Source organism: Colletotrichum orchidophilum (genome assembly GCF_001831195.1).
Source record: "Colletotrichum orchidophilum strain IMI 309357 chromosome Unknown Scaffold_3.1, whole genome shotgun sequence".
Taxonomy (NCBI): domain Eukaryota; kingdom Fungi; phylum Ascomycota; class Sordariomycetes; order Glomerellales; family Glomerellaceae; genus Colletotrichum; species Colletotrichum orchidophilum.
Genome location: NW_019172959.1, coordinates 769,469 through 793,215, shown reverse-complemented (window position 1 = coordinate 793,215; position 23,747 = coordinate 769,469). Strand labels below are relative to the sequence as shown.

Below are 23,747 nucleotides of genomic sequence, written 5' to 3'. Positions count from 1 at the left end.
AGGTCTTTTGAAATTGAAATCAAGCAAAATGCCTGTATTGTTTTTCGAATAAATAAAACTTAGTGGGCATGGTATCTTTAAGGTGCGACAGGTGGCTTCTTCGTATCCTCTTCTGACTGCTCGCGTTCCTGGCCATCTGCATCGAACAGCGTTTCTTGGGCTACGCAAGATGTTAGTCAGGCTGGCATCGGCAACGACAGCGAGTAACTTACCACTCCAGAGCTCAGCGTAAAGTCCACCCCTGTCAATCAGCTCTCGGTGGGTGCCCTTCTCGGCGACATTGCCCTCCTTCAGCACGATAATGAGGTCTGCGTCAAAGATGGTGCGCAATCTGTGGGCAACAAACACACTGGTCCGTGACTTTTCACGCAGAATGCTGTTAATGTTGAGCATGAGGGCCTGCTCAGTGTGGGTATCCAAGGCGCTGGTGGCCTCGTCGAAGAAGAGCAGAGGCGGGTCCTTGAGAAGGAGTCTGCTGACGGCTAGACGTTGCTTCTCTCCGCCGGAGATCATCAAGCCACGCTCTCCCACCTTGGTCTGGTATCCGTCGGGGAAGCGCTCGATGATGTCATGGATGCGCGCGCGTTGAGCAGCGGCGATGACGCGCTCTTGGGGTGCCGACATGTCGCCGTATCGGATGTTGTGCTCGATGGTATCGTTGAAAAGCGGGGTGTCCTGAGGAACGACACCAATGGCCCGGCGAAGAGAGTCCACTTGGACTTGGCGGATGTCCTGGTCGTCGACAAAGATGCGGCCAGACTGCGCGTCGTAGGAGCGGAACAGGAGGCGGAGAAGGGTGGACTTGCCACAACCGCTGGGGCCGACTATGGCGACCTTTTTGCCGGCAGGGATGGTAAGAGACAGGTTGCGGAGGATGGGGCGATCGGGGTGGTAGCCAAAGGTGACGTTTTCGAACTTGATCTGGCCACCCTTGGATAGGGCAAGTGGCTTCGCATTCGGCTCGTCCTTGATGGAGACGTTGACCTTTTGCAGATTGAAGAGCGTCTCCATGTCGAGCAGTGACTGGCGCAGCTCACGGTACACGGAGCCGAGGAAGTTGAGAGGTACTGAAAGCTGGAACACGAGCTGGTTGACCATGACCAGGTCGCCGACGGTTAGCGTGCCCTGGGCAACGCCATTAGCAGCCAAGTACATCATAGCCGTCAGCGCCGAGGAGAAGATGATGTTCTGTCCGCTGTTGAGGAAAGCTAGCGAGGTCGCGACCTTGATGGAGCTCTTCTCATATGCCTGCAGAGCCTGGTCGTATCTCGCAACCTCGAACTTTTCATTGTTGAAGTACTTGACGGCCTCGTAGTTGATCAACGAGTCGACGGCAACGGTCGACGCCTTGTTGTCGGCCGCGTTGGCTTGTCTCCTGAACTTTGTTCTCCAGGCCGTCGTCCAGATGGTGAAGGCTGTATACCCCACCATGGTGAGCACCGTGATGGCGGCGAATTTGGCACCGTACTGGTACGTCAAGATGCCGCAAACCATTGAGATTTCTAGGGCAGTTGGGAGAATGTGGAATACCATGCTCGTCAGCAAGAAGCTTATGCCCTTGGTACCGCGATCGATCGCCCTCGTCAGCCCGCCGGTCTGCTTGGACAGATGGAAGCTGAGGTCCAACCGCAGCAGGTGGTCAAAAACATTGCAGGCGACTCGGCGAATGGCTTTCTGGGCGACGGAGGCAAACACGGCATTTCGGAGCTCCTGGAAGATTGTCGCACCTATCCTCGTCGCGCCGTACGCCAGGATCATGCTCCCCGCTATTGTCACCGCCGTGCCGCCGGTCGCGCCAAAGTCGATATTCATGGAATCCACGATGCTCTTGAAGTAGAAGGGAACCTGCACGTTGAGAACCTTTGCGCCAATCAACAAGGAGACGGCCAATCCGACACGGAACTTGGTGCTCAGGCTATCTTTGGGCCACAGATACCGCGACATTTCCTTCATGATGGCCCAGTCGGCCTTGCGCTGCTCCTGTGTGGACTTTTCAGGTGTTGCCAAGGGATCGACGGCGGTACTCTTCTTCGCCTTGGCAGGCTCAGCCTGGAGCGGTTGTCCCGCGGCCTTATCGACGCCATTATCGAGTTTTGTCGTCGCCGGCGGCTTCGGCTGGTCTCGTCTCGAAGGTGCGCTCGTCTGGAAGATGCGGATGGGGGCCCGAGGGCTTTGAGGGAGCCATGCTGGGCGGTAGAATTGGGTGTGGGAGATACCTCGAGGGCAGGCCAAAGGAGCCTTGGTGATGGCTCGGATGATCATCGTAATCGTGCTCTGCGCCGCAACTCGATCATCTTCCTCGCGGGTTCTGCGGCGGGGTGTGTCAGCGATGGCGGGGGTGGACGGAGCTGGGCCGAGCTATCGACAAACGATCCGATCCCGGGGGCGGCGCGGGCGGGTTGCTTCGGAGGAGGGAAATTGACGCAGCTCACCGCAATTGAAGGATTCAAACAGCAGATAGAAGACCGGTGTTGGTCACGGGATGGTGCGGGAGGGGAAGGGAAACAGCTCGAGAAATTGGACGTGGTTGAGTGGCAGACATGGCGATGATGCACAACAAGGCGTAAAAGTCGCAAGCACCGGGCTCGGCATTGTCGAGCGCTTCGGCCGGGATGATGCAATCGCCGGCGCCTAAGGCACCTTGAGAGCCCACCTGATTGATATTCACACCGAACACACCCCACACACACCGAGGCCAGCAAGGTGCACGGTCGCTCACCGAGATCTACCGAGATCCACCGAAAACCAGCCAAGGTCTGCAGGTACACCGAGAATGGTCAGCCACTCTCACGCTGGAACTGCGTAAAACCAGCCCCAACTTGATCAAAAGGGGGGCTGAATGTGCTAGAATGGCATCAAACGCTTCTCCCAGTATTATGAGGGTAGAGGAATTGAAGCTGAAGAACATCAGCCATAAATTTGCTCAACCTCAGTGTCAATACTTCAAGTCAAAGTTGCAAATTATGCCGTGTTAACAGTGCCAGCGCAGTAGTGGAGTTGACACAGGCATCATCAACCGGGGAATCCGGCCTCTTAAAACAACGTCGAATTAGCTGAGCTTCGGTTATCGCCTTCTCGGGCGGTAGGCTAGAGTCATGTCCGGACTCCAGTGCTACTCACCCGGTGTTGGAACCGTTGTCAGTTCGTCGTCATCGAGGTTCCCATTTTCTATTTCCAGCGCGAGGTCGAATGCATCTTCGGGCTCACACGCCGTTCTTCGGTCCCGAGGCGCTGTTGAACCGGTAGCGGCACGGCGGGCCGCGGCGACTCATGTAAACAATTGACTGGGACCCTCGTAAAATTTTGATTATCGATGTTGGCCTCATCCGTAGTCTGCCTCGCCTTGGCTTAATGTCAAGACAACTTACCATCAGCCCCTCGGACGTACCCAAAGCTTTGCCTCGTAACCACGCGCATCTGGCTCGATGAACCGGCCGTAGTGGCCAGACCAAAGGGCATCTACGAGAGGATTCTGGCTAAGTTACAGGTGAGCGTCTGTCAAGACTCCAGACTTGGGACTCGGATTGTACCACGCCTAGCTTCCATGTAATGACATTGCCATGCAAAATGGCGCATTGTTGAATCCTTGCTACCATCCATGTGGTTTAGGTAGTCTGCAGGTGTCAAGATCGACTCCGGGATCTGATATCTCGTTTAGAACATCAAGCATCTAGCCCGGTTACCCCCAAAGGCGAGACCACCTCCCTTCCGAATCCCCGGAGAACAGCATTATTCGAGGATCCGCTACGGGGGTAGCCACGCGTCGGATACGGACGCCACGGACATTCGGATTTCCCGGTATGAGGTCCGGGTTGTCCGCCGTGATGGAAGAGAATTCTCCCATACAGTTGACCCTGGGAAATCGGAAGACTCCGGAGTATAGCCACTTAAAGACCATTGGAGATGGAGCTCAAATGTGGCCCGCTCCGCAGCCTTAATTTATCGTGATTCTCTTGGTAGTGCGCGATATCGCCACTCGGCGCCGCCTGAACTCTCGACCAACTGAAATGAAATGTGATGGTCAACAGCTCGACTTAGAATTACTGTAAAATCGCAAGAAAATACACAGATAATAGCGTCAGGCTTGAAGAAGATTCTGAGTAAACATTTAATATTCTTTCTGTGATCTAGGGTGTTGATGAATAAGACCTTGAGAGTAAGACTGAGACCGCAACCCGGCGACGGGAGTGCGTATCCCAGAATCCCCCACATGCTGGGTCGTGGAACTTCGCCGATGCATGGGGCTCGCCGTGGATCATCATCACCACGAACTACGGAGCTAAGCTCGCGAGTGGGCGCTATCGCCCCATCGGACGCGCAAAGAGGACGGCGGGGCATAGAATCGCACTCCAGAGGAAACGCGAGGACAAGCAGGAAACACTTCTTATATAAGTTGGGACGTTTCGCCAAGATGCAGACTTGAGATGAACACCCATCAGCCAGTTCATTCTTTTGCTCCATCCCTTAGTAAATAATCGATTTGCCCAGCATGAGGGTTTGTACTTCTGCGGGTGCGCTCGCCGCTTTTTCCATCTTTTCTTCTACATTTGCTGCTTCCAACTCCTCTTCCGCCCTCACCAACGCCATCCTCGCTGATGGATATGGTATGTAAATGCCCCTATACATGTGATAGTCTACCACTTATACCTGAGTCCTCGTACACAGTTTCCCTTGGTCGTTTCGATGATGCCTATCAGAAGGCCAAGGCCTTCGTGGCGACCCTCGACACCGCCGCAAAGGTCTCCATCATCACTGGACAGAGCGTTACCGGCAACGCCACCTGGGCCGCCCTGAACCAAAAGGATGGTGTCTCCGGCGTCGATTGGCAGTTCTACGTCTCCGGCTTCAGCATGGCCAACGCCCTGGGCATGAGCTGGAACCGTCAACTCATCGAAGACCAGTTCAAGGCCCTCGGTGACGAGTTCTACGGCATGGGCTACAACCTCATCAACGGACCCGAGACTGGCCCGCTCGGCCGCACCCCTTACGGTGGAAGAACCCCCGAGACCTTTGCTTCCGACCCCTACCTTGCCGGTATTGCCATGGCCAAGGGCATCTCCGGCATGAACTCTGCCGGTGTCATCGCCGGTGGCCGCCACTTCCTCCTCAACGAGCAGGAGACCAACCGAACCGCCCTCACCTCGGCCACCACCACCAGTGTCTACTCTTCCAACGCCGATGACAAGACTATCCATGAGCTCTACTCCTGGCCCTTTGCCGACGGTGTCCAGGCAGGTATGATGGCCGTCATGTGCGGTATGACCCGCGTCAACGGAACCCTCTCTTGCGAGAACAACAAGCTCGTCAGCAAGCTTCTCAAGAAGGAGTTTGGTTTCCTCGGTCTCGTCTTCCCCGACGTCAACTCTCAGGCCACCTCCTACGGCTCCGCCAACGCCGGTCTCGACTACGGCTCTAGCACCTTCTGGACCGAGGACATCCTCAACGCCGGCATCAAGAACGGCAGCTTCACCCAGGCCCGTCTCGACGATATGGTCGTCCGCAACGTCATCGGATACTACTACGTCGGCCTCGACGACGGCAAGCAGCCCTCCATGGCCCCCACCACCGAGTACCGTGACGTGCGCGGTAACCACTCAAAGCTCATCCGACAGGTTGCCGGCGAGTCCATCGTCCTGCTCAAGAACTCCAACGCCCCAGGCCTCGGTCTCCCTCTCCAGAAGCCTCGCACCATCTCCCTCTTCGGAGCCCACGCCGGCCCTGCTCTTGTCGGTCCCAACCAGGGTTTCACCGTTCAGGGTGCCGCCAGCGACGTCTACCAGGGTCACCTTGTCTCCGGCATTGCCTCCGGCGCGCTCTCGCTCCCATACTTGGTCACCCCTTTCCAGGCACTCACCCAGCGCGCCATTGACGACAACAGCATGATCTGGTGGCTCATGAACAACACCTACACCTCTAATACCGTTCCTGGTCCCTTCAACTCCCTTGGCGAGGGTACGGCCCTGACCCCTTCCTACACCAACTACGCTGAGAACTCCGAGGTCTGCATTGCTTTCATCAACGCCTACTCTGGTGAGGGTGGCGACCGCAGACGCCTGTACGATGACGACCAGGATGCCATGATCACCACCGTCGCTTCCAACTGCAAAAACACCGTCGTCGTCGTCAATGCCGCCGGCCCCCGCATCCTCGACGCCTGGATCGACCACGAGAACATCACCGCCGTTCTTTACTCTGGTCTTCTCGGCCAGGAGAGTGGTAACGCAATTGCTGATGTCTTGTACGGCGACGTCAACCCCAGCGGCAAGCTGACCCACACTATCGCCAAGAAGGCCGATGACTACCCCGTCTCCATCTGCTACACCGAGGACTGCAACTTCACCGAGGGCGTCTTCATCGATTACCGCTACTTCGACTCCAAGAACAAAACCGTCCGCTACCCCTTCGGCCACGGCCTCAGCTACACCACCTTCGCCTACGGCAAGGTCGACGCCAAGGTAACCAACCAGACCGCCGCCGACTCCAAGTACCCGACCGGCACCCTCGTCCCCGGCGGCGAGGAGGACTTATTCGAGGAGGTCATCAGCGTCAAGACCAACATCAAGAACGACGGCGGCATCCAGGGCGCCGAGGTTGCCCAGCTGTACATCAGCTTCCCCACCGAGGCCGCCCAACCCCCCCGCATCCTCCGCGGTTTCGAAAAGATCAACCTCGCCCCCGGTGCTGCCGGCGACGTGACCTTCAGCGTCCGCAGACGTGATGTGAGCTACTGGGACACCGCTGCCCAGAAGTGGGCTATCGCCAGGGGCAAGTACACCTTCTCCGTCGGCTCCAGCTCGCGCGACATCCGCGCCTCCGCGGACATCACCATCTAAAGCAAAAATTTGCCTCTTTTCTCTGCATTTACCTCTTTCAGAAATCAACTGTACTTGGAGTTTTGGGATCGCTGTGTGCCATAGATATAGACTAGATACCTCTTCCTGAAATTTACCCTCTTCTCTAATACGTGCTACCTCGCTGTTGAATTTATCGTGACAAATGAACAAAGGACGCATCCTAACTTACTCTTTCTCGTGCAATACCTCTTTAAATGGAAAGAGTCACAGGCAGGTTTGCTTCTGTCCACCCGGGTCTTCATCTCGACTCAATCTAGTTCCCATAGCCACTGTCACGGGCAGGCACCCATAGCTTGTTGCAGTCCAACAACTGCAACATTGGAAATCCGTTTGCCGAACATTGGCAGTTCAAGCTATCAAGAGAATTTTCTAGATTGCTTTCTGCATTTATTCAGACCATAATATTCTCACATCGATTCTAGAAGTGTGACCCTCGCCTAAGACTGAAACTTTCTTGACCTCACCGAGTCTTCATGGCAACGGTATATGTATTCTCAAGTGTTTTATTGGTCTCCCATTATTGCAGCAGACGCTCTCATCTTTCGGTAGTCAAAGAAGGAACGTACGCATGTTCACATTCACTAGCATTGTAGAAGCTGTTGTTCACAATTTTGCACTGGCAATCTTCTGGAAAGTGAACGGCCAGACCCGACACACCCTGGTTGAACGGCAAGATGAACCGCTCAAATCACTCAGCAGCTACATCATTGCCACTCCATACTGATTTTAGAGAAGGAGCAGGAGCAAAACCTCAACAGAAACACATCAGTGGATGCAAGTGCAACCCAGTCTGTCCCCAAAAGATTGTGGTTCAGAAGCATCATTTTTGCCTCAGCAACCAAACCTAGCTCAGCTTCAACACGATTTCTGAGCCAAGTTTGAAGTGAGCAGGGAAAAAACTGCTGAGAAGGTTTCGAAGGTTTGGAACGCTCCCAAACAGCACCGAAGGACAAGAAATAACGCTTGTTGAGACACAGCCTGGCCGAGATAATTTCAACCCACTCCCTCATCCTACACCTACTTCCGAGTCTTCTAGGCAAGTAAGATACCCGGAGGCAATCAGCCAAGTCTACCCAAAATTTTACTCTAATCACAAAAGCGACTTTACACACAAAAGCCAACCAAAAAAATCCCATCCTTGGCATTAAACGGTCCCAAGGAATCAAGGCTATCATCATGAGTACCTTCGGAAGTAGCGATCACCGGTAAGTTATCAAAAGGAGGAGCGAACCAGGAAAGAGACGAACTGGCCTCGTGTCTGGGCTCACCACCCATGTTGCTACGCCGTCCAAAGCTTGCATCAGAAAACAAGGACCACTGGAAAAGTTCAGTATCAGCTAATCATATGAGCAGGCTCCTCAAAAGCGGCGTCTTCTCAGACTGCGAAGTGAAATGCGACGGCAAGACTTGGAAGCTTCACAAGTCGATCCTGTGCATTCGCTCTGGATACTTCAATAGCTGCCTCACGAATGGCTGGCCGGTGTGTACCTCGCGATGTCAAGACAAATGGAATAAAATAATTAGATCTAACCTCTCGATAGGAAGGCAAGACTGGCTGTGTTGAGATTACGCTCTTCACTAAGGAGCAGATGGACTGGATCATCTCCTACATCTACACTGGCAGTAAGCAGACTCCTGCTCACCTTGGTCCTCGACCTGATTCTCTCCTTCATACACGCAGCTTTCTGTTTTGTCTCCTTGCAAATGATAGAATATTGACTAATCCATACTCCGAAATAGAATTCGACTTTGATCGCCACTACAATAACAAGACGTTTCTCCACACAGCGGTGCAGCTCTGGACCTTGGGCGACTACTTTCTAGTGCGCAACCTCTGCGACGATGTGGAATGCAGACTCAGCGCCTTTATACCTCGGTCTCTGAACAACGCCATTCTCCGCGGATTCCAACTCGACGCCCAAGACTGGCTCAACGCCGGCCGACTGATTTACACCGACTTCAACGTTGTGGACAGCAAGCACGTTCTCAAGGCCGAATTCCTGAATCTTACGCTCGGTAAGACGTGGGCCCGCAAGCTGAACCTTCGGATGCCTGAGTTCAAGACCCTGTGCCAGAGCCACCCCAAGTTTGGAAATGACTGCATGGTCAAGCTTGTGGATGATGGCATTAGCAAGCTCCAGTGATATGACTACGTCTCCAGTCAAGCAGAGACTCTCGAGACCATCTAGCTCTCAGATGACTTCAGAGCTCGGATGAGTAGTCTTGGACGGGCTGCATACAGGTTGGAGGAGACCCGGGGAATTGAATTGCGATATGAGCTGTGATGGCACGGTGGATTCGGAGAAAGATACCAATTGCAACGAAGAAAACAAGGCCCACGATGCAGCCACAGAGATCCCACTGGACCTTTTTAGCCACCTTAGTTGAGCCTACAAAGAACGTCTAACTTCTAAGATCTCATTAATATCTTCTTCTGCTGATTGTGCTTTTCCCACCTTTTGGCGACACCGTAAACTTAGTCGTCAACCCCTTCCAGCTCACACTCAGACGAGGATCAGCAAAGGGCACCAAAACGGCAAACCTCATGCTTTATCCAAGGTTAGCAAACTACGGCGACCAAAGCCATCACAATGTACTGGTGAGGGGGAAGTGAGAACTTACGTATAGTTCCCAGGCGTCAATATACTCCCGTCACTCAACACTCCAAACCAGTAATACGTCGTCGTGTAGCCCCCCGTCGTCAACGCGTTCCTTCCAACATCCGTCTCAGGAAATGAGAAAATGTCGCTGGCGTTGTGGCGAGCAGGGTTGAAGCTTGAAGTTTTGCCGGCATAGGTCCAGGAAGTTGCAGAGCTGATGTAGCCTCGGCTCCCGGGCACGGGGGGATATTCCCAGTCTCGGGCTTCGTCAAAGTCGGATCCGTAGATCTTGGTTCCTTGAGTTAGTCTCCATGCAGAAAGAATCACGAAAATGAAGGGAAAGTGACGTGAACTTACATCCCACCGAACCTCTCTCGTACCCCACTTGACCTTCATGAACATCATGGGAAAGTCCTGTTTACCACTAGCGAGTTCGAAGCTGAAGCTAGACATGGAGTTAGATTCACTCGTGTCTCATCAACAGACTTCTCAGACTCACGTCGTCTTAGTGCTATACGCGCTCGTCGATCTCAACCACGGATACGTCCCGTGGAATGGGCTCTCCATCTGCTTCTGTAGGTCGAAAGCCAGTCCTTGATAGGGAACAGCAACGGTCTCCCCATTGCTACCCTTGACGAGGAGACGGCCACCGTAAGCCGGAAGAGCCGTCTGGTTCACACCCTCGGGCACGTCAAAGACGAATCTATCAGAGTCAGCATCATACCAAAAATCACATCTATCGAGGGGGGATACTCACTCTGCTCTCCTCTCCTCTCCAGGACCTAGCTCGAACTCCTCCGGCACCTTCGCCTTCGCGGAGATGTTACTAGGCACGATCTCCGGCCTATACCTCATCCTCGGTGTCTCCGCCGGATCCCGTCCATCAAACGCCTTGAGCATCTCGATCCCGGCCCAGTTATCAACCTCGAAACTGTACGTAACCGTCTCGTTGCCTCTATTCCTGACCACCACCCCTTGATCTGCACGGAAGTGAGCAGTATCATTCAGCCCGAACCTCACCAGCTCCAAGCTGGTGCCATACTGTACAACCTTTTTCGCGTCAACGAGTCCACCGCCGACTTGCTGCGAAGGCGCTCTATACGCCTCGTCCACATCCCCGCTATACAGCAACCACGGCAACGATGCCCCCGTCGAGATAATCCTCATACTCAGTTCCCTCGCGAAGCCCCTTCCGTGGACACCCCTCCCGCCATGCTGGGAGATATACAACGCCGCGACCCCAGCAATATACGGCGTAGCCATACTCGTCCCAGAAAGCAGCACAAACTGGTCGTCGTCCCCGCCAGGCCACGTACTAAACACGTCCGTCCCCGGCGCAGCAACGTCAGGCTTGACGGACAAATCATACAAGCCGCCCCAGCTCGAAAAATACGACGGCTGACGAACCTCTTCCCCCGTCGCCTCGTCCCGCTTCACCTCCGCGCTCGCCACGCTGAGAACGTTGTCGCCAGAACTGCCCGTGCTGGCATAGTACGCCCCGCCGTTGCCCGCGTTCCCCGCGCCAATCGTAACGACGACACCCTCGGCGGCGATCCGGCTCGCGACGACGGCCCAGGCGTCACTGGCGAACCCGCCTCGCCCGCCGATACTGGCAGTGATGACGTCCATCCCGTCATCGTACGCCCGGAGGAACGCGTCGATGATGGTCGCCTGGTCTGTCCCGTCGCCGGGTCCAAAGACTTTATACGCGTACAGACTCGCCTCCGGCGCGACCCCGACCCACCCCGAAGAAGGATCCTCTCCGGCGAGGATTCCCGCAACGTGCGTGCCGTGTCCTTGCTCGTCAGCCGGATCCGCGTCGGGACTCTTCTCGGCGCCCACGACCCATCCGTCGCCGACAAGGTCCCAGCCGCCGGCGACCTTGAACCCGGGACCGAATCCCGCACCGAGGGCGGAGTGCTTGTACCACACGCCCGTGTCAACGATACCAACCTTGACGCCTTGGCCGCGGACGCCTTGCTCGTGGAGGTCGTCGACGCCGGTGGCCCAGTGGACTGCGTGCGTGGCCGCCGCGCTGGGGTCGACGGCGACTTGTCGCTTGACGGGGGCGATTAACGTAGCTTTTGTATTCGGCCAGACGGCCACGATGTCGGGGAGGACACGGAGGGACTCGAGGGTGTGGTTCTCCGTCTCGAGACTTGCGCCGGAGAAGACGGACGATTCAAACGTTTTGAGGACTCGGATGCCTTCTGCGGAAGACAACTCGTCACGCTTGGTCTTTGTGTGGGTGCCCTGATTTTGTCAGTCGTGAGATACCAATGTCAAGCACATATATGGATGTACGGGCAAAGACTTGCGCTGGCGAATTCAATAATGAAGCGATTCGCTTCAATCTCGAGAGACTCTTGCTCGACGGTATCTTGCGCAGCGCCCTTGCCGACCAAGGCGAGGACAGACAAGAACCATACGCAGCGCATTCTGGCTGTCGGAAATCGCGTCCGTAATCACCTTGTCAAGTTTGCCGCAAGTGAGAAGCGCATCGCGTCGGGCACAGGGACAGCGAGTATCTCAGTCTATAAAAACATCGCGGTGGCGCATCACATCCTCCCCGGCACGCAGGTATCGCAGTCTCTGCCATGGCTAATCAATTGCCCCCGCATCTCGCGCGAGCAAGGGGCCCAAAAATGTGCTCGTTTCCTCTAGTCTTTAGATAATCCAACCTCGGACGAGGAAGCTCAAATAGGGAGGTCGAAAGCGGCACTGAGTCCGGTATCGCCAAATCAAGATGTGCCAAGACGATGTATAGATGGGGTCATGATTGGGAAGCTGAGCAACGTCGCCGAGACTTTGTAATACCTGTACCGCGAGTAAGAGCACAAACTCATCACATAACCTGCAAAGCCCAAAGATGCTCATCTTGAAATGAGACATGTCGGTTGCCTAACAAAGAGCATCGGGAACTGTGTTTCCAATCCGCAATTGTAGCATTCGCCAAGAGATCCACATGACTAGGATCTCGAATCTGCGCAAATATGCTCTTGGAAGGGTTGTCGTGTACCGTCCGAGCCCGATACGAAAGGGACGATTCCGTGGTGCTGTCAGTCTGTCAGTTGCAGTTTCGTGCGATCAGTCTGCCTTTTCCATCCAAACATTTCGAATACCGGACGACTGATTCGTCCCGAGGGAACAACCAAGCTTCAATTGAGTTTCTGTCACCCGCCCGAGCGTATGCTACGTGTAGGGACAAGGTTGTAGATCCGACGATCTTCAGCACAGCCGCTGCGATGTGACCTTGCTTTCTGGGGCGATTACTCACACACAGACTTGATGACCGTTGAGAGACATGGGAAAGGGGTATCACAAGCATCAGATCATGGATAGAAATCTGGTCCAATGTGTGTATACTGGTGTAGGATAAGAATAGTCTATATGCATCTAGCCCGTCTCTTTGGGCCGTTCCGCTCCCATGCTGAGCCCATGCATCATGCCTCGTATCAACAACCCCATGTTGCTCGATGACTTGTCGCTCTGTTCATCGGCGTGTTTGTGAATATCAAAACATATAACAAGAAAATACCGGCGGCTGAGTTGGAGAAAGAAAAAAAAAAAATCAAGAATGCCCCATTTCTATCCATACTCCCGGCTGTATGACTCCCAGCTGTATGAATTTCCCTTTCTGTCCCCATCACAGCTTGCTCTGCTTCTTCAGTCACTTCTCCGAATCGGGAATGTGTCCCTCGACCGTGCTCAGAGCAGCCAGGTTGACCTGGCCGAAATGCTCGTGAGCCTCGCCGCCTTGACCAACCCCGGCCAGCAGTGCAACGCACTCGATCACGTCCTCGGGCTCCAAAAGATGCCATCTCGCCAGGGTGACCTTTGTGCTGGCGCCAACGGTGACGGTGAAGATGTGCTCGTGCTGGACCTCGGTGCCCGACAGACCATTGAGGGCGCGGAACATGTCCTCGTCGGTGAAGTCGTCGCCCAGGCAGAGGACGAACTCGACGGGGCCGGGGTGCTTTTCCGAGGCGGGCGCCGAGTTGTACGTGTGCACCAGGCGCTTCGCGATCTCGCCCTTGTTGATAAACGTCGGCCTGACCTCGAGGTTGGCCTTGCCCTCCATGACCTCGACATCCCACTTCTGGGCCACCGTCGACTCGAGCTCCTTGTGGCACTCGCGCGCCATGTGCAGGCCTTGCTCCGGGTCGGCGAGGCGATAGTGCCATGTCAGGGCGCAGCGCTTGCGCTCAACAAAGGAGCCTTGTCCATGTTAGCTTGTCCTCTCGTTGAACGTTGTCAGTATGGGCAGTTGGAAACGTACCGGGAACTCTGTCGGTAAAGGACTGGAAGCAGGCCATGACCTCCGCTTGCCAGCCCATGTCGAACTCGTCAGCGAGATTGACCCACTCGTCGGAGCCGGGATTCTTCATGAAGCTGCCGTGCTCCGCGCTGAAGCCGAGACCGGCAATGTGACCGAGGTGCTGGGTGAGGAACTCCTGATCGCGACCCGAGATGATCCAGACGGCATTCTGTTCATCGCTGGTGAGGGCCTTTAGGGTCTGCAGGACGCGCTCCGAGGGGACGGCGGCGCTGGGCTCGCGGACAATGGGGGTGAGGGTGCCGTCGTAGTCGAACATGAAGAGGCGCTTGCCGGCGTCGCGGTAGGTCTTGAGGAGGGTAGCGCGGTCGAGGAGCGGGGTGGCGGCGACGTTCTTCTGGGTGCCGAGGACGTGGATGTGCTTACGGATAAAGTTGTCGATCCAGCTCTGGACGTTGCGGGTGGTGACGTGGTTATAGAGATTCGCCTGCATGGCCATGCGCTTCTCGGGGGACATTGTGAGGGCGTTGTTAATCTCGACGGCCACGCCAGTAAGGTCCCACGGGTTGATGTGAATGGCGTCCTTGAGGCTGCCGGCGGTGCCGCTGAACTCTGAGAGGATAAGAGGCCCATGGCCCTCGCGCTGGCAGATGACGTACTCCATGCTGGTGGTGTTCATGCCGTCGCGGACCGAGGTGATGAGGCCAATGTCGGCGGCGCGGAGTAGGGCAAAGTACTCGTCCTGGCTGAGGTACTGGGGGTAGTGCTGGACGGGGGAGAAGCCGAGACTGCCATACAGGCCGTTGATGCGCATGACGAGCTCGTTGACGCGGGTGGCGATGCGGCTCTCGGAACCGTCGTCGTCCTTTTCCTCCTCGATGCTGGTGGGGGAGGTGACCTGGATGAGGACGACCTTTTCGCGCCAATCGGGGTACATTTCGAGGAAGCGCTCAAAGGCCTGGAGTTTCTGGGCGACGCCGCGGACCGAGTCGAGGCGGTCGCGGCCGACAATCATCTTTTTGCCCTCGTACAGCTTCTTGAGGGCGTCGTACTTTTCGGTGACAGCGTCGGTCCAGGCGTACATTTCGCACTTGTCGGCGTTGATGCCGATGGGGAAGACGCCGACCTGGACGCGGGCGCCGTACGCGTCGACGCCGCCGCTGTCCGAGGGGAAGCCGAGAATGCGGGTGCAGCAGCTGGAGAAGTGGCGCGAGTAGCTGTAGGACTGGAAGCCGACGAGGTTGGAGCCGAGGACGCCCTCAAGGACCTCCTTGCGTCGGGGGAGGCAGCGCAGGAACTCGGAGGAGGGGAAGGGCGAGTGGAGGAAGAAGGAGATGTTCATGTTGGGGACGCGCTGGCGGAGCATGCTGGGCAGCAGCATGAGGTAGTAGTCGTGGACAATGACGATGTCGCCGGGCTTGTAGAGGTCGATGATGCTGTTGGCAAACTTTTGGTTCATGCGGTAGTAGTCGGCCCATTGCAGGCGCTCCTTGCGGCCGTCGGTGGGCTCGTGCTGCTTGTAGTGGAAGAGGGTGTAGAGGTCGTGCTCGGCGTAGCGGCGCCATCGGCTCTGGTCCTTGAGGAGGAGGCCCTCTTCCTGCTGCTCGTTGTCGTCGCAGAGCCAGACGGGCACCGTCTTGATGGTCTTGCTGTGGGCGAGCTGGGTCTCGAGGCGGGTCTGGTCCTCCTTGGGCAGCCAGAGGCCCTCGCTGGGGGGCGGCGTCGGCAAGCGGGCATCGCCGTCGATGGGAATGGGCGCGGAGAGGGTATTGAGGGAGGAGAAGTGTACGGTGGTGGCGGGCGGGGTGCCGGGCGGCGAGAGGACGTCTTGCGGCGTGTCGATCTCGCCGGTCCAGGCGACGACGGTGTGGTCCCAGGGGGTCTCGTCGGAGGAGAGGTAGGCAAACGAGTCGAAGAGGGCCGACTGGCCGCGGCGAGGCTTCAATTCCTGGATGATGTCAGCGGGGTTGTCTGTGATTGAGGCATGTGGTGGAGGGAAGCGATGGAGGTGGAGGGACGCGATTGAGGGAAGCAAAGCGATTGGCGCGAGAGAGGAAGATGGATCGAGGCAATGGAAGACAACTCACCCAGTCGGAGCCCTTGCGATACTTGAGCGAGTGCGGAATGTTAAAGGTCGCCGAGATGATGTTGCCGCTCAGCTGGAGGTCCGGGTTGGCGCTGCGGATCTGCGACAGAGACTCGCGGCGGCCCATGGCGGCGAGGGTCATGCGCTTGAGGATGTCGCCGGGACCTGGCGACGGAGGGACTCTGGTCGAGGCTGTCGAGGGCGTCGAGGATGTGGCCGTGGGTGCGGATGTCGTCGGGTTGCTGGTGATGTTGTTCTGGGCGGGAGACGTGGTGGAGGTGGTTGTGGTGTTGTAGTTGGAGGGGGGAAAGTAACTGGGCGACTGGGCGCGCGAGCTGTCGGCAGAGTTGTACGTGTGCTGGTGGATGCCGGGCGTGACGGCGTCTGAGAGGGCGATGCTCCTGAGCACGGGGTTGGCGGGGTTGACGGGCACAGGATTGACGGCCGCCGGGTCTGGTGCGGGGGAGTGCTGCTCCATGATGACTCGTTACTTTCTCTCTCGTCTGTTACTCTGTACACACTGTTTCTGTCTATCTCTCTCTGTCTCTCTCTCTCTCTCTCTTTTGGGTCTGTGTGTGTGGTGCGTGCCGGGGAACGTTTGAGTTTGGCTTAGCGGCGGCCCCAAGGACCAGGGGATACGAGAGAGAGAGGCCGAGGAGAGAGATGCAATTCAGAGGGGAGATGGACAGAAGATTCAGACGAGCCTCAAGGGGTTGCTGAACGAGGTCAAGGCAAAGGTGTGGTGATGATAGTGAAGAAGGAGGGGGAGAAGAAGGGGAAAAAGAAGAGAAACAGATGAAGTAATGGCCAAGATGGTTAGATTACGAATGGGACAAGTCTGGGAAATCCTCAGAAAGTGACAGACAAAGACCGATCCGGAGACGGTTGACCGCTTGGAGCTGGGGCTGGAGAGGGCGGGAAGAGAGAGGGGAGAGGAGGGGGGGGAACACGAAAGAGAGGGGGAGAGAAAGGGCAGGGGGGGGGGGGGGGGGGGGGGGGGGGGGGGGGAGGGGGGGGGGGGGGGGGGGAGGGGGGGGGGGGGGGGGGGGGGGGGGGGGGGGGGGGAGACGACGGTGCAGGACGGGTTATGAAAAGGGACACCGGTAGTTTATACTAGGTATCCGTAGACCCCAAGAGACGAGGAGAGAGACGAGGAGAGAGCCGAGCATCCAGAGACCAGGGCAACAGAGAGCAAGCAAAGCAGTAAGCAACCAGGCAAAGCAGCAACCGTGGCTGATGGCAAGCCGCAAACCAAACGAAGCTGTACAGAAAGAGTGTTGGCAGACGGAACGGTGAGTTCAGAATGACGGGGGGGTTCAAGCCGAGGTTGGAGGGGTTGAGTTCTGAGTGCCAGGGCCTGGATCGAATGGAATGTCTGTCAAGTCTGGGCAAAAGACAAAGTTGAATGTCCTCTTGGTGATATTCTCTTCGACTTCGAGACTCTGCCTCTGTACGCTCTTGTTGACGGTAATGTCGGTGCTGTGATGCGATGGAGGGGGATATCTTGTGGATGTACGATTACGGACATCTCCCAGTTGTAAACGCTAGTAAGAGATACTTGGTAATCAGGGAGTCCAGTACGACGGCCGCAGGACGATTTGCTCCTAACCCCCGTCTCCAGTATGGCCCTCGTCCGGCCCAGGCCAGGCGACTGGAGTCTCCAGAAAATACAGAGGAGAGCGTCGCCAGGGATCACACACTGGCAGACGGACTGGGCACGGCAGAATCCACGCAGCTGCTAGCTTGGTGATTGGTGATTGGAGATTGAAGATTGGTCTCGGTGGGCGATGCCAATGCCGCTGTATTGCTTGGTAGAGGCTTGTACGTTGCTTCAGGGGTCTTTTTTGTCGTCTGCTCTTCTCTCTCTCTCTCTCTCTCCCTCTCTCTCCCTGATGGTGAGGTCAAGTCGACTGGAGGTATCGAGTTTGAAGAGAGACTGATTATTTCCAACCAGATCGACCATATAGTGCCAGGTAGTCGCCTAGTTGACTGTCCGTGTCTCGGAGCTGAACGACGCCTAGATACCCCAAATCGACGGTGCTCAACGAGGGCGTCGAATGGTTCCAGGAATGGTTCCAGACAGAGACACTGACAGCGAGGGGCAGCACATGTCACTGCGGCCTCTGCCGCCGTCGTAGCGTCCACCGTCTATTTTGGTGCCACATTGATCCTGGGAGATGGGGACTGGTAATTACTGGTACTCGGACAGTGGCTCAAAGCGGAGGCCAGAGGGAACAAGCTGGAAAGCGCCAGAGCTTGACCAGGAGTCCAGGTCCCAGTAGAGATGGAGGTGGGGGGGAGGAGGGGGGAAGATGGGGGTGAGAATCATTCCGGGATTGGGCATGGAGACGATGCAGCTCGACCAAGGTCTTGGACATGTAACAAGCCCAGTGGAAATAGCTGCGTCATAAGTCTCTCCACACCCGATCAACGCGGCGGAATACACCAAGAATCTCTCTTCGGGACTCGCCCGATACCTGGACCTTGTTCCACCATCCCCCTGGTTCGGACGGGACGAATTGTTTCTGGCGGGATTGGTCCAAATGGTTCAAATGGGCCAAATGGGGGCCCGCCAGAAGCAAAAGATCCAATAGAGGTCGTCCCCGTCTTCCCTCTGGGTCTCTGGAAGCTCGACGGGACTGTTCCTGGCCGCCGGAGGGAGAGCACCGGTGCTGCTGGCTGGTCCTTGGCCTTGGTCCTTGGGGCTGAGTTGATGGGGGGGGTTGATGGGATGCGCCCTGCACCACGCCGCTGCCTGTATCTGCTCCATGCTCTGTAGGTACTCTTTGCTGTGCCGCTTGCTGATGTCTGTGTGCCCTATGATGTCTTTGTGATGCAATCCGCAGCAACTCCAAATTGCATCTCTGAAAACCCCAAGCATTTGACCCCTCCAACAAATCTTCAGCAAACCCAGGGGACTCTCGGCCCCTGGAGGCTGGGAATCGGACCAGCAGTGTACGTAAGGCGATCAGGGGACCAGCAAGACTCGAGAGAGAGAGAAATAAAAAGATACAATAAAACAACACCACAGCGGGGGACCGGTACATGGTCCCATCCCCCATCCGTAGTCCACAAACTTGTCGGCCCTCAACGGTTGATTGGGCTTTGCACTAGCAGCATCCAGACAACGCAATGTGAGCCGACAAGAGCGCCGGGCAACAAGCAACTCCAGCAGCTTATGGCGTGAGCTGAGCCCGACTGGAGCTGGACTGGCCAGACACTATCTCTTCTCTGCTGAGGCCATCCCCGCCACCGTCTGATGGTGCCCATCCTGCTGGGAGAGCCATGTTGAGTTGTCGCCGCGGTCATCCCGGGCCCAATAGACACGGCGAGAAAACGATGAAAGAGCCGCCGTAACTCTGGGTCAAACACTGCGCAAATGACTCTGATGAACTGAGTAAAGTTATGACCCACCTGACGTAATTAGAGGTACTCTTCTGCCCCCTATCTTCCACCGAGTTGACTTTGGAGGTGAATCCCCGTACAAAGTGGCTGCAGTACGAATAAAGAGTTAGGTATCGAGTGATGCTCTCTGCTTCAGTGTTTGCCGAGTCTCGATCCCGTAACGTTTCCCGTGCGCGTTCCGGCCTCGGGGCTCTCTGTCGTCGATAACTCTAACCGCCTGCTCTGCTCTGCTTTGGTTTCTGAAAAGACGGTGAGCAGCAGCGGGAATGCAAACTAGGACGCCTTGCGCGACGAAACGACAGGCTGTCCTGTCCGTTGGCTGCTGCAATGCGACTCGACTTGCACTGGACGGAGTGATGCGCTTCGAGGGCAAAGGCAGACGACACGGGCTGGTCTATCGCTGTCAGGCCACGTCGGACGAGAGATCAAGTGATATCAAGACGCACTCACTCACTCGCCCACTGAACTCGCTTACAAGACGGAGGGGAATGGACACACACACACACACACACACATGAACAGAGAATGGTGATCCAATTCTCTCCAACACGGGGGGCTCTCCAACGAGCATGCTGGGTTCCACCGCCCTTTTAAGCATCATCCCCATCAAGCCCATGGGCGAGTGATGACTGGATGGCTTGACAAGAAACGTGCTTTGGGTCAGGCCAACTCTCTTCATTCCATGCATGAGACGAAGCAAAGTCCAACATCCGCTGGCCCAACATCGTTCGAGACCATCACCACCCCTTGGCAGCACCACCCCTTTGCAGCATGCATTCTGCAGCCTGCAGCGCCTGGAGATGCCATCATGCACCCTCGGCCCATTCTCTCTTCACCCGCATTATCACCCGCCGGCCTTGCTCCGTTCCTTGCCCTGAACAGCAACAGTGCGAGCAGACCAATCCCGGGTGCTACACGCCGGGAGGGGGCCACCACTTCCATCGTCCATCCCCATGCCATCGGGATCAGAATTGTGATCCCCAGCGGCTCTTACGGTCTGTATCGAGTGGGAACTTTGCCATGGCACACAAACCGGAGCTTCAGAACTCTGGAACGCAACTGACGAGTGCCCCTCCCCCTTCCCCGTCGTCTGCAACTTCGTCTCTCGTCGCTTGACATCCAGCCCCGCAACCCGCCCCCCCCCCCCCCCCCCCACACGCCCCCCCCCCACCCACCCCCCCCCCCGCCGCCCCCCACGCCCCACGTCTACCGCCCCCCCCGCCCCCCCCCCCGCTCTCGAACCTTCTCTCCTCTCCCCTTCAACCCACCCCACCACCCCCCCCCCCCCCCCCCCCAAAAAAAAGTTCGTCTTTTATGGACAAGCGAGTCTTTGCTCCCCCTACGAAAACGTGATGGCCCGCAGACGTCGGCCAGACCGGTCCCCAAGCTCTCACCCTCTCTGCCCGGCCCAGCATATCCACAAACCCCATGGGTCTGCTATCTCGCGTCACCCCCATATCTTCATCCCGCCTTCAGTCCTCGTCAGGGCCTAGACCCAGCTTCCACCAGGCTATGCCGAGAGATCTTCTACCGTGTATTCGTACATGTAGGCTCTCGGAGTTTGTGTCCTATCGGCTATTCTTTCTTACGCTGTCCAACGTTGTCCGATGCCAGCCAGTGATGCTTCACCACGCAACCCGTCACATCAGCCTGAACGGCACCGCCCATCAACTGAGCCATTTTCCCCTTGTACATTCTGCTCTCTGGCCTCCAAAGCCACCGACTTTGCCCGAGACTTGATGCAGGGCCTCGTTCTCCGTCTGATCTCGACGCCCGATGCCATTGTTACCGCAGATAATGCGCCCTTCCGCGACGGCAGAGTCCCCCGCCATCAGACCAGGCACATGGCGTTAATCCCGCCTCTCTAGTGGCTACTACCCTTTTTTTCACACGCCCGCCCGAGTGAGTGCGTCGCATTGTCATCGTAGAGTCTGAAAAGGCCAGCGGCGTTCATTCGTCCCCCGGCGGCATTTTTGATTCGAGCCTGATTACGTGCATCTTCCGTCCCAACGGCTCGATTCGGATGCAGTCTGACTGGTTCGTGGATATGATCTTTCGGATGAGCGCGCCGAGGGTGATGTCGCAAGAGGTTTCTGTTAGGACCTGTAATACTCCCCGATCACGACGAATCTTGACCCCAAGCTTGACCCTATCTTGACCCTGCATGCGGCCTAGAGCCTTTTTCTAGATGACTACACCCAATCTAGAGTGTCGTCTGGACTTTGGGTTTTGTGGCTTGATCGCGTACACACGGTATCATGTCGAACTGTTTGTCTCGCAATCTCAGGTTTCCGGTGAGGTCCTCGGTGAGCTAACCTCATCCCAAGGTCGAGGGAGATCCTCAGGATACCCAGTTAGTATTTTATGAACACAAGCCCATGTCACATCACTTCGTCTCGATTATCGACAGCATGTGTTTGGGTTGGTGTTTTCCACCCAATCCCCCTGCTTCGATTCCAATCACTCGGCCAAAGTTCCCATCGGCCCCGGCAACCCTCCTGCGCACACTCACGGGACTCTTGCCGCGCTGTTGAAGCCATTTCCACCACCAAAAACGTGCTTTCCAGTTCCCAATCCGTGAACAGGGTGATGAATAGGACCTTGGTTTCATTAATTGATCATTCATGGCTATATCAAAGACCAAGAAAACATCGTGTCAAGTTGTAATCAAGTACGAAAAGCTCCAAGTCGCCGTCTGTCCGGTCGTATCCTATTTCTGTCCTGCCCGATTTGAACGTATCCCTTGACGATAAGTATCACTCTGTAGAGAATTGCCAAATCATGTCCAAGCATGAGATCTGCCAAGAATCCTCACCAGCGTTCGTAGCTACGTAAGCTTGAGATTGTCCTATCTACATCGACCCCGCGCTGCCTGTTGTTCCAAGGGCGTCATTCCTCCCCTACTAGTGCTCACTCATGAAGCAAAGCACTCACCGTCTATCAAGAGTAAGCGTCACGGCCCAGTTATAACAAACACACTCTCCCAACTACACGCACACAAGTCTTCAACAGACAACTGAGCCGTCATCATGTCGTCCCCGACTATCACGTTGTACTACAGGCCCGGGTCATGCTCCCTCGTGCCCCACGCCCTCCTCCATCACCTCTCCATCCCCTTCAACACCGTCGCGATGAGAGCCAACGCCGAGAAACGCTTCGAGGCCGCAGACGGCAGCTTCACGCACCAGGATTACCGCAAAATCAATCCCACAGGCTACGTCCCCGCGCTCGTGCTCGACAGCGGCCAAGTCATCACAGAGCTGCCGGCCGTCCTCACCTACATCGCCTGTATCGCGCCGCCCGAGCAGACCGAGAAGCTCCTAGGTTCCAGCGCCCTCGACCGCGCAAGGGTGATTGAGTGGACGAACTGGCTGAGCGGGACGTTCCTGGGCACAAGTATCGCGGCCTGTGCGAGGCCGTACAGGTTTACAGACGGAGACGACGCGCGGAAAGCGGTTGCGGAGAAGGGTTGGGAGAACATCTTGGAGTGTTACGCCAGAGTCGAATCCAAGTTGGATGGACGGGAGTATGCTGTGGGTGACGGCTTGACGGTCGTCGACTTTTATCTGTATTATTTCCGACGGTCGGCGGTGTACATGACGGGTATGGGCGGAAGTCTCTTTGGCGAAAAGTATCCCAACTTTGAGCGCTTGCAAAAGATGGTGGAGGGGTTGGAGGGTGTTCAGGAAATCCTCAAGGTGGAAGAGCTCAAGCCAGTCTATGAATGAGATGACAAGCTTTGACGATATATGGCGACAAGATGATGAAAGCAATTGTATTAGCTTGTAAATGATCGGCTTAAACAACTTGAACATGCTCGGAATCCTTCTTATCCACCGCCCTGTTCTCACTGCTGCCCCCTCTAGAGCTCAACTGGGGCCTCTTTCTCCAGATGACTCTGTCTTTCAAAGAGTTCTGTTCGAACAGCTCTTCCATCTTCTCCTAGGCTCGGCCTGTGAAAAGGTTAGCGTACATGATGGAGTTCGCCAAAGTCGTCATGAATCTCACCGGCGGTCTCTGGGACGAAGAAACATGCAATTACCACCATGACGAAGCAAAAGCTGCCGTACCCGAAGTAGGCTCCAAACACGCTCTTGCCAAGCGTAACAAACATGCTTGTTATAGTTTCAGCCACAACCAATGTTGAAGAGCCACTGAATTGCTGTTCCCATAACCATCATCAGGGCGTGAAGACGAGCGGGGGAAATCTCGCAGCTGCAAGTCCAGACAACAGAACCCCAGACGAACTGGTGCGTTGTAGCAAAGATGTAGATGGCCAGCAGAGCGATATAGCCAGGGCCATGAACAGGCTCGCCAGTGATGGGCAGGTCAAACCGGATGTAGAAACCAACGTAGAAGAGAGCGATCCCCTTTGGAAGATGACATGTTGGCATGTTGCTTGATATGTTAATCATGAACCGTCGCAATCTCAATTACTTGGACCATGTCAACACAAAAAAACACTCGGTCGTAGACCCAGCGAGTCGGTGTCGAACACAAGGGAGACAGTACAAGCAATCATCTTG

General features: G+C 56.0%; 7 protein-coding genes across 7 annotated transcripts; 3 read left to right on the top strand and 4 right to left on the bottom strand.

The window, feature by feature from the left end:
- Positions 1-77: 77 nt before the first annotated feature.
- Positions 78-3,459, bottom strand: CORC01_00652 (iron-sulfur cluster transporter ATM1; the record flags this gene model as incomplete). The annotated part of the gene is made up of 3 exons (XM_022612309.1): positions 78-160; positions 213-2,308; positions 3,389-3,459. 3 exons carry the CDS (start codon positions 3,457-3,459, stop codon positions 78-80), a joined length of 2,250 nt encoding a protein of 749 aa, XP_022481448.1.
- A 1,030-nt stretch (positions 3,460-4,489) lies between these two features.
- Positions 4,490-6,833, top strand: CORC01_00651 (uncharacterized protein; the record flags this gene model as incomplete). Its single annotated transcript, XM_022612308.1, has 2 exons — positions 4,490-4,604; positions 4,666-6,833. 2 exons carry the CDS (start codon positions 4,490-4,492, stop codon positions 6,831-6,833), a joined length of 2,283 nt encoding a protein of 760 aa, XP_022481447.1.
- Positions 6,834-8,199: 1,366 nt separating this feature from the next.
- On the top strand, positions 8,200-8,998 carry CORC01_00650 (uncharacterized protein; the record flags this gene model as incomplete). Its single annotated transcript, XM_022612307.1, has 3 exons — positions 8,200-8,334; positions 8,396-8,477; positions 8,595-8,998. The coding sequence occupies 3 exons, from the start codon at positions 8,200-8,202 to the stop codon at positions 8,996-8,998; spliced, it is 621 nt and encodes a 206-aa protein (XP_022481446.1).
- A 277-nt stretch (positions 8,999-9,275) lies between these two features.
- CORC01_00649 (subtilase) lies at positions 9,276-11,892 on the bottom strand (the record flags this gene model as incomplete). Its single annotated transcript, XM_022612306.1, has 6 exons — positions 9,276-9,402; positions 9,477-9,742; positions 9,812-9,899; positions 9,954-10,157; positions 10,212-11,707; positions 11,884-11,892. The coding sequence occupies 6 exons, from the start codon at positions 11,890-11,892 to the stop codon at positions 9,276-9,278; spliced, it is 2,190 nt and encodes a 729-aa protein (XP_022481445.1).
- Positions 11,893-13,124: 1,232 nt separating this feature from the next.
- On the bottom strand, positions 13,125-16,294 carry CORC01_00648 (glycosyltransferase family 20; the record flags this gene model as incomplete). The annotated part of the gene is made up of 3 exons (XM_022612305.1): positions 13,125-13,672; positions 13,734-15,678; positions 15,818-16,294. The coding sequence occupies 3 exons, from the start codon at positions 16,292-16,294 to the stop codon at positions 13,125-13,127; spliced, it is 2,970 nt and encodes a 989-aa protein (XP_022481444.1).
- Positions 16,295-22,250: 5,956 nt separating this feature from the next.
- On the top strand, positions 22,251-22,949 carry CORC01_00647 (uncharacterized protein; the record flags this gene model as incomplete). Its single annotated transcript, XM_022612304.1, has 1 exon — positions 22,251-22,949. The coding sequence occupies one exon, from the start codon at positions 22,251-22,253 to the stop codon at positions 22,947-22,949; it is 699 nt and encodes a 232-aa protein (XP_022481443.1).
- A 214-nt stretch (positions 22,950-23,163) lies between these two features.
- CORC01_00646 (uncharacterized protein) lies at positions 23,164-23,615 on the bottom strand (the record flags this gene model as incomplete). The annotated part of the gene is made up of 3 exons (XM_022612303.1): positions 23,164-23,174; positions 23,230-23,336; positions 23,470-23,615. The coding sequence occupies 3 exons, from the start codon at positions 23,613-23,615 to the stop codon at positions 23,164-23,166; spliced, it is 264 nt and encodes an 87-aa protein (XP_022481442.1).
- Between the last annotated feature and the right edge of the window lie 132 nt (positions 23,616-23,747).